Here is a 13,541-nt window from a genome sequence, read left to right on the forward strand (position 1 = left end):
AACTGTCTTCTTTGCAGCCTTCATTGTTCATTAAACAAATTGCAAAAGATGTCCAGAATACTGTGGAATTATGAAATGAAAACAGAGCTTTTTGTATAGGATTCTACGGGGTACCATAACTTCCGTTATACTGACTTCGTCACACGCATACGTCATCATACCGCGACGTTTCAGCCGGATATTTCCCGGGAAATTTTAAATGTCACTTTATAAGTTAACCCGGCCGTATTGGCATGTGTTGCAATGTTAAGATTTCATCATTGATATATAAACTATCAGACTGCGTGGTCGCTAGTAGTGGCTTTCAGTAGGCCTTTAAGTCCAAATGAATATTGTTGATTAAATCCAAGGTCTATTTGTCAATAAAATGAACAAAGTGTGATTAGGTTCTGTTAAATAGTGGCAATTGTGCAAAGTTGAAGTCTTTACATAACAATTTCCCTTCCGATATGTGTGACCATTGAGATAGCAGATAAAAAAACATATTGTTTCACACTTAATTGACAAGAGTTTTGTGGAAAAGATTGCCTTGACTTTATCAATTAAATCCAACGTTTGATTTCTTAGACTGCAGATTCAACAAAGCAAAGTTCGCAAATAAGGACTTGCCCTTTCTGGCCGCCAATCACTTCATAACACAATGTAGTGGTTTTGACCTTTGCAAAACATTAGGTGCACATGAGGACTCCAATGAGAGATTCAAAAATGACGTCGTCAAAACACTTGTGTCGGACCTTTCATTAGGGACACCTGCACGAGCAGGAGTATCAAAAAAGTTGCCTTAAACAACCTCTAAAGCAGTGGTCCCCAACCTTTTTGTAGTCAAACAACCTCTAAAGCAGTGGTCCCCAACCTTTTTGTAGCTGCGGACCGGTCAACGCTTGAAAATTTGTCCCACAGACCGGCGGTGGAGGGGGGGGGGGGGTGTTAAAAAAAAAATTTTTGTATTTTTTTTATTTTTATTTTTTTTTTTTACATAAATAAATACAATCATGTGTGCTTACGGACTGTATCCTTGCAGACTGTATTGATCTATATTGATATATAATGTATATATTGTGTTTTTTATGTTGATTTCATAAAAAATAAAATAAAATCGTAAAATCGACAGATATATCTGAAGTTGATCTCGTAACTTAAGTGTTGAAAACCTTTTTTTTTTTTTTTTTACTTTTTATCAACCTGAAGTTGATATAGAGATTTACTGTAAGCATTATATTTAAAAAAATAATAATAATTTGACTTATTTTTAACGTTTTAATGACTGAGACCCTTTATGGTCCCCGGGAGACCTAAAGGTTCCAAAAAAAAAAATCCATATATTTTGTTATGGTTTGAAAATGAAAAATATCAAAATGGCCCCCCAAGGGTTCAATTTTTCCGTGCGCGGCCCTCAGTGGAAAAAGTTTGGACACCCCTGATTTACAGAAATTTTCATGAAACGTTTTGCGGAAAAATATCGTAATTTTACATGAATTTGAAAGAAATTTGAGAAAACACAAAATGCTATGTATAATTAATTTGGTATTTTTCTGTAAAAAAAAAATAGAAATATACATAGTTTGTCATTACTGGTATATTACTTAAAATAACAGGCGGATTGTTTATTTACAGATAATGTCTTCAATTCTACAGTTTTATACACTATTTAAAAAAAATAGAACAATTACAGTAGAAATTTAGAGTAAATTAACCATTGGTGTTTCTAATAGATTCAAATGTTTGCAACCACACAGAGAAAAAGTAGCATTATTGCTTGTTTACTTTGTTTGTCCATTCATATTTATTGAATAAAAATATATAAATAAATAAGAAAAAAAAAGTTTTTAAATTAATGAAGGAAATTATTACGTTTAATCTGTTCATAAGAAGAAGTACGCACTTTGAGAACGGGTGGGCCATAAATCGATTAGAATTAACAACAACAAAAATCAAATTATTTTGTTTAGATTTAAAATATTAAAATACTGATGTAGTGTTTCATTTTATTTTGATTTAATTTCCCATATTTTACCTTTTTATTTGCCAACAATGTATACTGTTCTGTAGCTTAAAAAATAAGATTGCCATCCAACTTGAACAGAAGGATGTTGCCAGACTCGCCTGTAGCGTCTAGGCCAGGGGTCACCAACGCGGTGCCCGCGGGCACCAGGTAGCCCGTAAGGACCAGATGAGTAGCCCGCTGGCCTGTTCTAAAAATAGCTCAAATAGCAGCACTTACCAGTGAGCTGCCTCTATTTTTAAATGTATTTATTTACTAGCAAGCTGGTCTCGCTTTGCCTGACATTTTTAATTCTAAGAGAGACAAAAACTCAAATAGAATTTGAAAATCCTTTTGTTTAAATAAATGTTTTTTTTTTTACTTTGCTCCTTATAACTTTCAGAAAGACAATTTTAGAGAAAAAATACAACCTTAAATGATTTTAGGATTTTTAAACACATATACCTTTTTACCTTTTAAATTCCTTCCTCTTCTTTCCTGACAATTAAATCAATGTTCAAGTATTTATTTTTTTTTGTATTGTAAAGAATAATAAATACATTTTAATTAATTCTTCATTTAGCTTCTGTTTTTCGACGAAGAATATTTGTGAAATATTTCTTCAAACTTATTATGATTAAATTCAAAATAATTATTCTGGCAAATCCAGAAAAATCTGTAGAATCAAATTTAAATCTTATTTCAAAGTCTTTTGAATTCTTTTAAAATTTTTGTTCTGGAAAATCTAGAAGAAATAATGATTTATCTTTGTTTGAAATATAGCTTGGTCAATTTGTTATATATTCTAACAAAGTGTAGATTGGATTTTAACCAATTTAAAACATGTCATCAAAATTCTAAAATTAATCTTAATCAGGAAAAATTACTAATGATGTTCCATAAATTTTTATTTTTTATTTTTTCAAAAAGATTCCAATTAGCTAGTTTTTCTCTTCTTTTTTTCGGTTGAATTTTGAATTTTAAAGTGTCGAAATGGAAGATAAACTATGTTTCAAAATGTAATTGTCATTTTTTTCGTGTTTTCCCCTCTTTTAAACCGTTCAATTAAGTGTAAATATCATTAATTATTAATAATAACATAGAGTTAAAGGTAAATTCAGCAAATTGGCTATTTCTGGCAATTTATTGAAGTGTGTATCAAACTGGTAGCCCTTCGCATTAATCACTACCCAAGAAGTAGCTCTTACTTTCAAAAAGGTTGGTGACCCCTGGTCTAGGCTCTAGAGCCGCATGCGGCTCTTTAGCGCCGCCCTAGTGGCTCTCTGGAGCTTTTTAAAAAATGTATGAAAAATGGAAAAAGATGAGGGGGAAAAAAATATATATTTTGTTTTAATATGGTTTGTGTAGGAGGACAAACATGACACAAACCTCCCTAATTGTTATAAAGCACACTGTTTGTATTAAACATGCTACACTGATTCGCCGTTTTGTCCTACTAATTTTGGCGGTCCTTGAACTCACCGTAGTTTGTTTACATGTATAACTTTCTCCGACTTCCTAGGACGTGTTTTATGCCACTTCTTTTTCTGTCTCATTTTGTCCACCAAACTTTTAACTTTGTGCGTGAATACACAAAGGTGAGTTTTGTTGATGTTGTTGACTCGTGTGGAGTGCTAATCAAACATATTTGGTCACTGCATGACTGCGAGCTAATCCATGCTAACATGCTATTTAGGCTAGTGATATGTACATATTGCATCATTATGCCTCATTTGTAGCTATATTTGAGCTCATTTAGTTTCCTTTAAGTCCTCTTCATTCAATTTATATCTCATGACGCACTATCTGGCTTTAAATTTTTTGCGGCTCCAGACAAATTTGTTTTTGTATTTCTGGTCCAATATGGCTCTTTCAAAATGTTGAGTTGCCGACCCCTGGTCTAGACAAATATATCACATACCGCATGATTCAAGCATGGAAGCTTCACAAAATTAACAAAACAAAATAAATTGGAAATATTTATGTACTTTTATGTTGCACCACCGCTCTCATGTACACTCTATTTGCAGTGGCCGCCTGGAAACTTTGTTTTGGGCACTCAATGCGGTCCGGATTTGATCATATTTAATAATTACACTAAATAAACGATTAATCGAAGCAAGAGAATACAAATCAACGCTTGTTTCTACTCGTTGCAGTTAGGTTTTGCTTATTTTAGTAACCTATTGATTAGTTTGTGCGATTAAGCTAGTAATCGGATAAAACAACGCGACTTTTAAGGAAATTACTTTAAATCTTTATCTAAAAAAAAAAAAGGTTGATTTTTCAACCTTTTACAAAAATAATAATAATAATAGTAATAAATTGGAAATATTTATGTACTTTTATGTTGAACATTCTAAACAATTATGGCAGATTTTTTTAACCTTTTACAAAAAAAATGTGTAGGGCAGCAGTTATCGCTTATTTTAGTAACGGAGTAACCTATCGATTAGTGAGTAATCTGAAAAAACAATGCAACTTTTAAGGACATTTCTTTTTCTGCTTGCACATCAACATTTAAATTGCACTCTTAACACGTTTACATTAATACCATTTTTTTTTTAGAAAATATTGCCGTTTCGTGGCCACACGGCTCACACATGCACCACCGCTCTCATGTACACTCTATTTGCAGTGGCCGCCTGAAAACTGTGTTTTGGGCACCCAGTGCGGTCCGGATTTGATCATATTTAATAATTACACTAAATAAACGATTAATCAAAGCAAGAGAATACAAATCAACGCTTGTTTCTACTCGTTGCGGTTATGTTTTGCTTATTTTAGTAGTAACCTATTGATTAGTTTGTGCGATTAAGCTAGTAATCGGATAAAACAACGCGACTTTAAAGGAAATTACTTTAAATCTTTATCTAAAAAAAAAAATGGCAGATTTTTCAACCTTTTACAAAAATAATAATAATAATAGTAATAAATTGGAAATATTTATGTACTTTTATGTTAACCATAAAAATAGGATTATTTTTTTTTTACAGTGTAGTGTGCATACAAATAAATACAAATGTGTCATTTGGGGATCTATTTAAACAGGGCCGGTCCGTGGCATAGGCCGTATAGGCAAATGCTAAGGGCGCCGTCCATCAGGGGGCGCCACGCCAGTGCCACAAATGTTGGAGAAAAAAGAAGAAAAGAAAAAAAAAAAGTTGGTACTATTATTTCTAAACACAAAAAATAATCCCACGTTAATTAAAATGCAAAGTAAAGCCTATTTAATAGAAATATTATTTGTTACAACATTACGCCCCCCATCCCCCCGCACGGTGCGCCCCCTCCCTTCCCGTATCATGACTCTTTTTGGACGTCACCGCATCAAAAAATCAACACAAGATGTCAAAACGGCCAAAACTGTCAGGTGCCCAGGGAAGAAAAAAGAGAAAAGAAGAGGAGGAGAAACGAGAAAAAGACAGAGGTAGCAGGTAGGTAACGTTAGCCTACATGGAATTATTTGTCTGTTACAGAATGTTATAGTAACCTGGCTTTTTAGCATTAAGCTAATGTTACAGGATTCGGCAATTGCTAATCAATATATAGCTAGTTCTGTTTTAACGTCGGGTTAATATTGTGGAGGGGGCTAAATTGTTATGGAAAATAATAATGTAACGTTAGGTAATTACAGTACTCCCACCTTACATTCCTCAGGGACATTTGTATTGGATCTTTTAAGCAGGTGTTTTTTGTTGACATTGTTATTGCCTTCTGGTTAGCTAATGTTTGCCCTGCAGGTAATAGTCACTTTTCCACCCCTTTATATATTAGGTATATTTGTAAGCCTAGTCGTTAAAGTGCACATCATTAATGTTAATTAAGCAATATCACATGAGAGGGGAATGCTGTTTTTTAATTTGAGCACTGCTGTGATTCGGTTAAAGATAATCATAACATAACATTCTCATATAATATGTTAATTTGCTTTCTTTAAGTAAAAAAAAAAAGGTCAAAGACAAAGCTATTCGGTTTCTTGTGAGTATATACACTTCACTGCCGATGTGGGGGGGCGGGGGGGCACCTAAAATCTTGCCTAGGGCGCCAGATTGGTTCGGGCCAGGCCTGTATTTAAAGCACATTTAAGATGTTTAATGGACGCTGAGTGACAAGTCACGTGATCAAATGTAGGCCAAACAAGCCTTAAAGCAGCTTGAAAAAAATAAAAATAAACTCCAAAAGGAGGGAGCATATGGTCCAACACGGTGTAAGTCTTCTAATGGAGTATTAAATATCCTCAGACATGCACTAAAAGCCAATAATGCATCACACTTCCTCCAGTCCGGGCCCCCGGGGGACCCCCACCCGGTGATGGATCTGATCAATTAGAGCTCTTCCACAAGCTGCGTCATCCGCACAGAGAATGCAAGTGATGCTCCATTCATGGCCGAATGGGGGGAACAAAGTTGGAGGGGAGGGGAGGGGATGGTTCTTACCAGTCGGTCTTGGCGTATCTCCGGAAGGTCTGTCTGAGCAGGTCCTGGTGGGTCTGCGGCTCGGCCGAGATGCCCTGCGCCCGCCGGGTCCTCGGGCCGAGAAGTTGCGCGCTGGGCAGCACCGACTGGCATTTGTGCAGCTTGCGCTTCAGCTCCTGGATCTCGTCCTCCCGGTCCGACAAGCGGCGCTCCAGGTCCCGGATCCTCTCCTCTTTGAGTAGCAGAACCTTGGCAAAGTCCTCCTCCAGGTCACTCATGGTCGCCGTGCAACTTTCTTGCCCGGTCTCGTTTTTCTCTCCCACCACCTCTCCGCCTTCCGAGCGACACGCACGCACTGTGGGTGGAGAATGCTCGGCGTGCCAACAAAAAAATAAAATAAAAAAAATACCCTCCCCGCCTCGAGTCTCCCCGTCCTCTGGACGGCTCCGCTGGCCGAGCGAACGTGCTTGTTTCGCGGCTGATGGGAGTGACGTCGAGCCGCCGGCGGAGGCTGTCAGCGAAAAGAGGGAGGGAGGGAGGGAGGAGGGAGGAGGGGGGGAGGGAGGGAGGAGGGGGGTCCGTTGCTGATGTCTCATTGAGAAAACCAATGACAGCAGCTCTCAGGCAGGTCTTCCTCCTCCTCCTCCTCCTCCCTGCAAGAGGACAGAAATATTTGTTGTTTAGAGAGCTCCTGCATATATAGATGGACTGCACGTCAGGGACTGTGCCTTTAAAGGCCTACTGAAAGCCACTACTAGCGACCACGCAGTCTAAAAGTTTATATATCAATGATGAAATCTTAACATTGCAACACTTGCCAATACGGCCGGGTTAACTTATAAAGTGACATTTTAAATTTCCCGGGAAATATCCGGCTGAAACGTCGCGGTATGATGACGTATGCGTGTGACGAAGTCCGAGTAACGGAAGTTATGGTACCACCCGTAGAATCCTATACAAAAAGCTCTGTTTTCATTTCATAATTCCACAGTATTCTGACATCTTTTGCAATTTGTTTAATGAAAAATGAAGGCTGCAAAGAAGACAGTTGTAGGTGGGATCGGGTGTATTAGCAGCGGACTACAGCAACACAACCAGGAGGACTTTGTTGGAGCGCTAGCCGCGCTAGCCGCCGACCTCACCTTGACTTCCTACGGTCTCCGGGCCGCCAAACGCATCGGGCGAAGTCCTTCGTCCTTCTGCCGATCGCTGGAACGCAGGTGAGCACGGGTGTTGATGAGCAGATGAGGGCTGGCTGGCGTAGGTGGAGAGCTAATGTTTTTAGCGTAGCTCTGTGCGGTCCGGTTGCTAAGTTAGCTTCATGGCGTCGTTAGCACAGCATTGTTAACCTTCGCCAGCCTGGAAAGCAGTAACCGTGTATTTACATGTCCACGGTTTAATAGTATTGTTGATTTTCTATCTATCCTTCCAGTCAGGGGTTTATTTCTTTTGTTTCCATATGCAGTTAAAGCACGATGCTATCACGTTAGCTCGTAGCTAAAGCATTTCGCCGATGTATTGTCGTGGAGATAAAAGGCACTGAATGTCCATTTGCGTTCTGGACTCTCATTTTCAAGAGGATATAGTATCCCAGGTGGTTTAAAATACAAATCTGTGATCTACAATAGAAAAAGGAGAGAGTGTGAATCCAATGAGCCAGCTTGTACCTAAGTTACGGTCAGAGCGAAAAAAGATACGTCCATCACTGCCTCTCAAGTCCTTCACTGTAACGTTCCTCATCTACGAATCTTTCATCCTGGCTCAAATTAATGGGGTAATCATCACTTTCTCGGTCCGAATCTCTCTCGCTCCATTGTAAACAACGGGGAATTGTGAGGAATACTAGCTCCTGTGACGTCATGCTACTTCCGCTACAGACAAGGCTTTTTTTATCAGCGAGCAAAAGTTGCCAACTTTATCGTCGATTTTCTCTATTAAATCCTTTCAGCAAAAATATGGCAATATCGTGAAATGATCAAGTATGACACATAGAATGGATCTGCTATTCCCGTTTAAATAAAAAAAATCATTTCAGTAGGCCTTTAATAGTGCACACCAAGCAAGCATTGTTTGTAAGGCACTACTGGGCTAAGACACGTTCAGATTGGACTATTATAATAATGCAATCTTTGGACTGGGACTGTAGTGCAAAAGTTCCATTCAGAATCAAAATCTGAAGTACAAACCCCGTTTCCATATGAGTTGGGAACTTGTGTTAGATGTAAATATAAACGGAATACAATGATTTGCAAATCCTTTTCAAGCCATATTCAGTTGAATATGCTACAAAGACAACATATTTGATGTTCAAACTCATAAACTTTATTTATTTTTTGCAAATAATAATGAACTTAGAATTTCATGGCTGCAACACGTGCCAAGTAGTTGGGAAAGGGCATGTTCACCACTGTGTTCAGGCCTGGCCCTAACCAATCTGGTGCCCCCCCCCCCCCCCCCACATCGGCAGTTTAGGTGCCCCACCCCCCCCCCCCCCCCACATCGGCAGTTTTTCATTTTCATTCATTTCATTTATTTATTTATTTCAGGCAATGACAAAGACGTACACGTTGACAAAACATAATAATATAAATTAATATAGTGCATTATTGTCCAGTTTTGCCTGAAAGGGAGTGGGAAGAAGATAATTTATTTAATCCCACCCCCAGTTCTCCATTCAGTGATTATTCACATGAGTTTCACTCTTACTTTGTTCAAGGATTATAATACGGATGTTGTATCATAGTGGCATTACCACAGGTAACAATCATTATTACACTGTAACAATCATTTGTATCAACAATGTAGGAATAATGAATATAGCAACAACGGTAATAGACAACATAGCAATAATGGTAATAGACAACATAGCAATAATGGTAATAGACAACATAGCAATAATGGTAAGGAAACATTGAGCACATGTTAACACTTTGAGACAGAGTACAGCAGCAGGTCAACAGCAGGTCAAATTAAAGACCCTCATCTCTATATTTGAACCAGACCCCATGTTTGTATAATAGTTTAAATCCATTAATAGTTTGGCATTTCTTGTGTTGTAAGTCCAGTTTGTTCCATAGTTTTACTCCGCATACAGACACACAAAAACGTTTACGAGTGGTTTGAGCTTTCGGCAATAAGAAATATCCAAAGCCTCTCAAGTTATGAGCCTGCACTCGTCTTATAAAAAAAACGTTGTAGATTAGGCGGCAATAATTTGTTAAATGCTTTATATACGATTATTAATGTATTATATTTAACAAGGTCATCAAATTTGAGCAACTTTGATTGCATAAACAGATTATGAGTATGTTCTACATAACCAACGTTGTGAATGATCCGCACTGCTCTTTTCTGTAATATGATCAGAGGATGAATTGTGTTGTGGTAAGTATTCCCCCATACTTCAACACAATATGTAAGGTATGGCAGTACCAAGGCAGTGAAGTGTATATACTCACAAGAAACCGAATAGCTTTGTCTTTGACCTTTTTTTTTTACTTAAAGAAAGCAAATCAACATATTATATGAGAATGTTATGTTATGATTATCTTTAACCGAATCACAGCAGTGCTCAAATTGAAAAACAGCATTCCCTCTCATGTGATATTGCTTAATTAACATTAATGATGTGCACTTTAACAACTAGGCTTACAACTATACTTAATATATAAAGGGGTGGAAAAGTGACTATTACCTGCAGGGCAAACATTAGCTAACCAGAAGGCAATAACAATGTCAACAAAAAACACCTGCTTAAAAGATCTAATACAATTGTCCCTGAGGAATGTAAGGTGGGAGTACTGTAATTACCTAACGTTACATTATTATTTTCCATAACAATTTAGCCCCCTCCACAATATTAACCCGACGTTAAAACAGAAATAGCTATTTATTGATTAGCAATTGCCGAATCATGTAACATTAGCTTAATGCTAAAAAGCCAGGTTACTATCACATTCTGTAACAGACAAATAATTCCATGTAGGCTAACGTTACCTACCTGCTACCTCTGTCTTTTTCTCGTTTCTCCTCCTCTTCTTTTCTTTTTTTTCTTCCCTGGGCACCTGACAGTTTTGGCCGTTTTGACATCTTGCGTTGATTTTTTGATGTGGTAAGAGTCATGATACGGGAAGGGGGGGGGGGGGGGGGGGGGGGGCGCACCGTGCGGGGGCATGGGGGGGGGGGCGTAATGTTGTAACAAATAATATTTGCATTAAATAGGCTTTACTTTGCATTTGAATTAACGTGGGATTATTTTTTGTATTTACAAATAATAGTACCAACTTTTTTGTTTTTTTTTCTCCAACATTTGTGGCACTAGCGTGGCGCCCCCTGATGGACGGCGCCCTTAGCATTTGCCTATACGGCCTATGCCACGGGCCGGCCCTGACAATAATTACTTAGAATTTCATGGCTGCAACACGTGCCAAAGTAGTTGGGAAAGGGCATGTTCACCACTGTGTTACATGGCCTTTCCTTTTAACAACACTCAGTAAACGTTTGGGAACTGAGGAGACACATTTTTGAAGCTTCTCAGGTGGAATTCTTTCCCATTCTTGCTTGATGTACAGCAGGAGTCAGCAACCTTTTTGAAAGCAAGAGCTACTTCTTGGGTAGTGATTAATGCGAAGGGCTACCAGTTTGATACACACTTAAATAAATTGCCAGAAATAGCCAATTTGCTCAATTTACCTTTAACTCTATGTTATTATGAATAATTAATGATATTTACACTTAATTGAACGGTTTAAAGAGGAGAAAACACGAAAAAAATGACAATTAAATTTTGAAACATAGTTTATCTTCAATTTCGACTCTTTAAAATTCAAAATTCAACCGAAAAAAAGAAGAGAAAAACTAGCTAATTCGAATCTTTTTGAAAAAATTTAAAAAAAGAATTTATGGAACATCATTAGTAATTTTTCCTGATTAAGATTAATTTTAGAATTTTGATGACATGTTTTAAATAGGTTAAAATCCAATCTACAAATTGTTTTAGAATATATAACAAATTGGACCAAGCTATATTTTTAACAAAGACAAATCATTATTTCTTCTAGATTTTTCAGAACAAAAATTTTTAAAGAAATTCAAAATACTTTGAAATACGATTTAAATTGGATTCTACAGATTTTCTAGATTTGCCAGAATATTTTTTTTGAATTTTAATCATAATAAGTTTGAAGAAATATTTCACAAATATTCTTCGTCGAAAAAAACAGAAGCTAAAATGAAGAATTAAATTAAAATGTATTTATTATTCTTTACAATAAAAAAAATAAATTTACTTGAACATTGATTTAAATTGTCAGGAAAGAAGAGGAAGGAATTTAAAAGGTAAAAAGGTATATGTGTTTAAAAATCCTAAAATCATTTTTAAGGTTGTATTTTTTCTCTAAAATTGTCTTTCTGAAAGTTATAAGAAGCAAAGTAAAAAAATTAATGAATGTATTTAAACAAGTAAAGACCAAGTCTTTAAAATATTTTCTTGGATTTTCAAATTCTATTTGAGTTTTGTCTCTCTTAGAATTAAAAATGTCGAGCAAAGCGAGACCAGCTTGCTAGTAAATAAATACAATTTAAAAAATAGAGGCAGCTCACTGGTAAGTGCTGCTATTTGAGCTATTTTTAGAACAGGCCAGCGGGCTACTCATCTGGTCCTTACGGGCTACCTGGTGCCCACGGGCACCGCGTTGGTGACCCCTGATGTACAGCTTAAAGGCCTACTGAAAGCCACTACTATCGACCACGCAGTCTGATAGTTTATATATCAATTTCTGGTACCTGGCCGGTTTTGTAGCTCCATCTGGCCATAGCAGCTTTTGATTGCCCTGTTCCTGTTCTCAGGCGGTTTAGTGTCTTCCACTTGACCCATGGTCTTCAGAAGGGGGGATTCCCATGTCAATAGGAGAAGGGTCTTTCTCTAGTCTTTGTGTCCATAGCTAGAGTCTGGTTTCTTCCCGAGATGTTGTTAGGGGCTGGACATTGTCGAGGAAGCTTCTCCTTGACTTCAGACATTGGGCTGAGGGTTCACGTCCATAAAGGAGGTGGCGTTCATCACTGGTGGCTTTTGTGAACTCTACTCGGCTGGCAACAATCCCATTCAAGAGCAAAGACAAACATTACAGGCAGACAGAACAGGTCTGCCAACTTCTGGTGACCCTTACAAAAAAGGTGAGAAACAGGTGAGAAAGTGAGAGTCTGGGGGGGTTGAGAAAAAAAATCTAAAGTCTAAGCCTGGAGATGGGGTCCAGACTGAGGCCAAGGGGGGGAAAAACTCATAGCCATCCATCCATTTTCTACCGCTTGTCCCTTTTGGGGTTGCGGGGGGTGCTGGAGCCGATCTCAGCTGCATTCGGGCGGAAGGTGGGGTACACCCTGGACAAGTCGCCACCTCATCGCAGGGCCGACACAGATAGACAGACAACATTCACACTAACATTCACACACTAGGGACCATTTAGTGATGCCAATCAACCTATCCCCAGATGCATGTCTTTGGAGGTGGGAGGAGACTATCCCCAGGTGCATGTCTTTGGAGGTGGGAGGGGCCTATCCCCAGGTGCATGTTTTTGGAGGTGGGAGGAAGCCGGAGTACCCGGAGGGAACCCACGCAGTCACGGGGAGAACATGCAAACTCCACACAGAAAGATCCCGAGCCCGGGATTGAACTCAGGACTACTCAGGACCTTTGTATTTGTATAAAATTATGTTATGGTTTTGTTTTTGTTTTTTTGTTTTTTGTTTTTTTGTCATAAAAAAATACAATCATGTCTGCTTACGGACTGTATCCCTGCAGACTGTATTGATCTACATTGATATATAATGTATATATTGTGTTTTTTTTATGTTGATTTAATAAAAAAATAATAATTAATTTTTTTATTTATTTTTTTTTTTTTTACATAAAAAAATACAATCATGTCTGCTTACGGACTGTATCCCCGCAGACTGTATTGATCTATATTTATATATAATGTATATATTGTGTTTTTTTTATGTTGATTTAATAAAAAAAATAATAATTAAAAAAAGTATTATTTTTATTTTTTTGACATAAAAAAATACAATCATGTGTGCTTACGGACTGTATCCCTGCAGACTGTATTGATCTATATTGATATATAATGTATATATTGTGT

At 37.5% G+C, this 13,541-nt stretch overlaps 1 protein-coding gene across 1 annotated transcript in view; it reads right to left on the reverse strand.

The window, feature by feature from the left end:
* The window catches only part of LOC133657056 (cGMP-dependent protein kinase 1), a 634,377-nt gene extending 627,549 nt beyond the window's left edge, over positions 1-6,828 (reverse strand). The window contains exon 1 of the mRNA XM_062057944.1: positions 6,421-6,828. Coding sequence (XP_061913928.1) covers positions 6,421-6,677 — 257 coding nt within the window. The 5' untranslated portion in view covers positions 6,678-6,828. The remainder of the gene's footprint in view (positions 1-6,420) is intronic.
* Positions 6,829-13,541: the final 6,713 nt, after the last annotated feature.

This window comes from Entelurus aequoreus, linkage group LG09 (genome assembly GCF_033978785.1).
Source record: "Entelurus aequoreus isolate RoL-2023_Sb linkage group LG09, RoL_Eaeq_v1.1, whole genome shotgun sequence".
In the NCBI taxonomy this organism is placed as follows: domain Eukaryota; kingdom Metazoa; phylum Chordata; class Actinopteri; order Syngnathiformes; family Syngnathidae; genus Entelurus; species Entelurus aequoreus.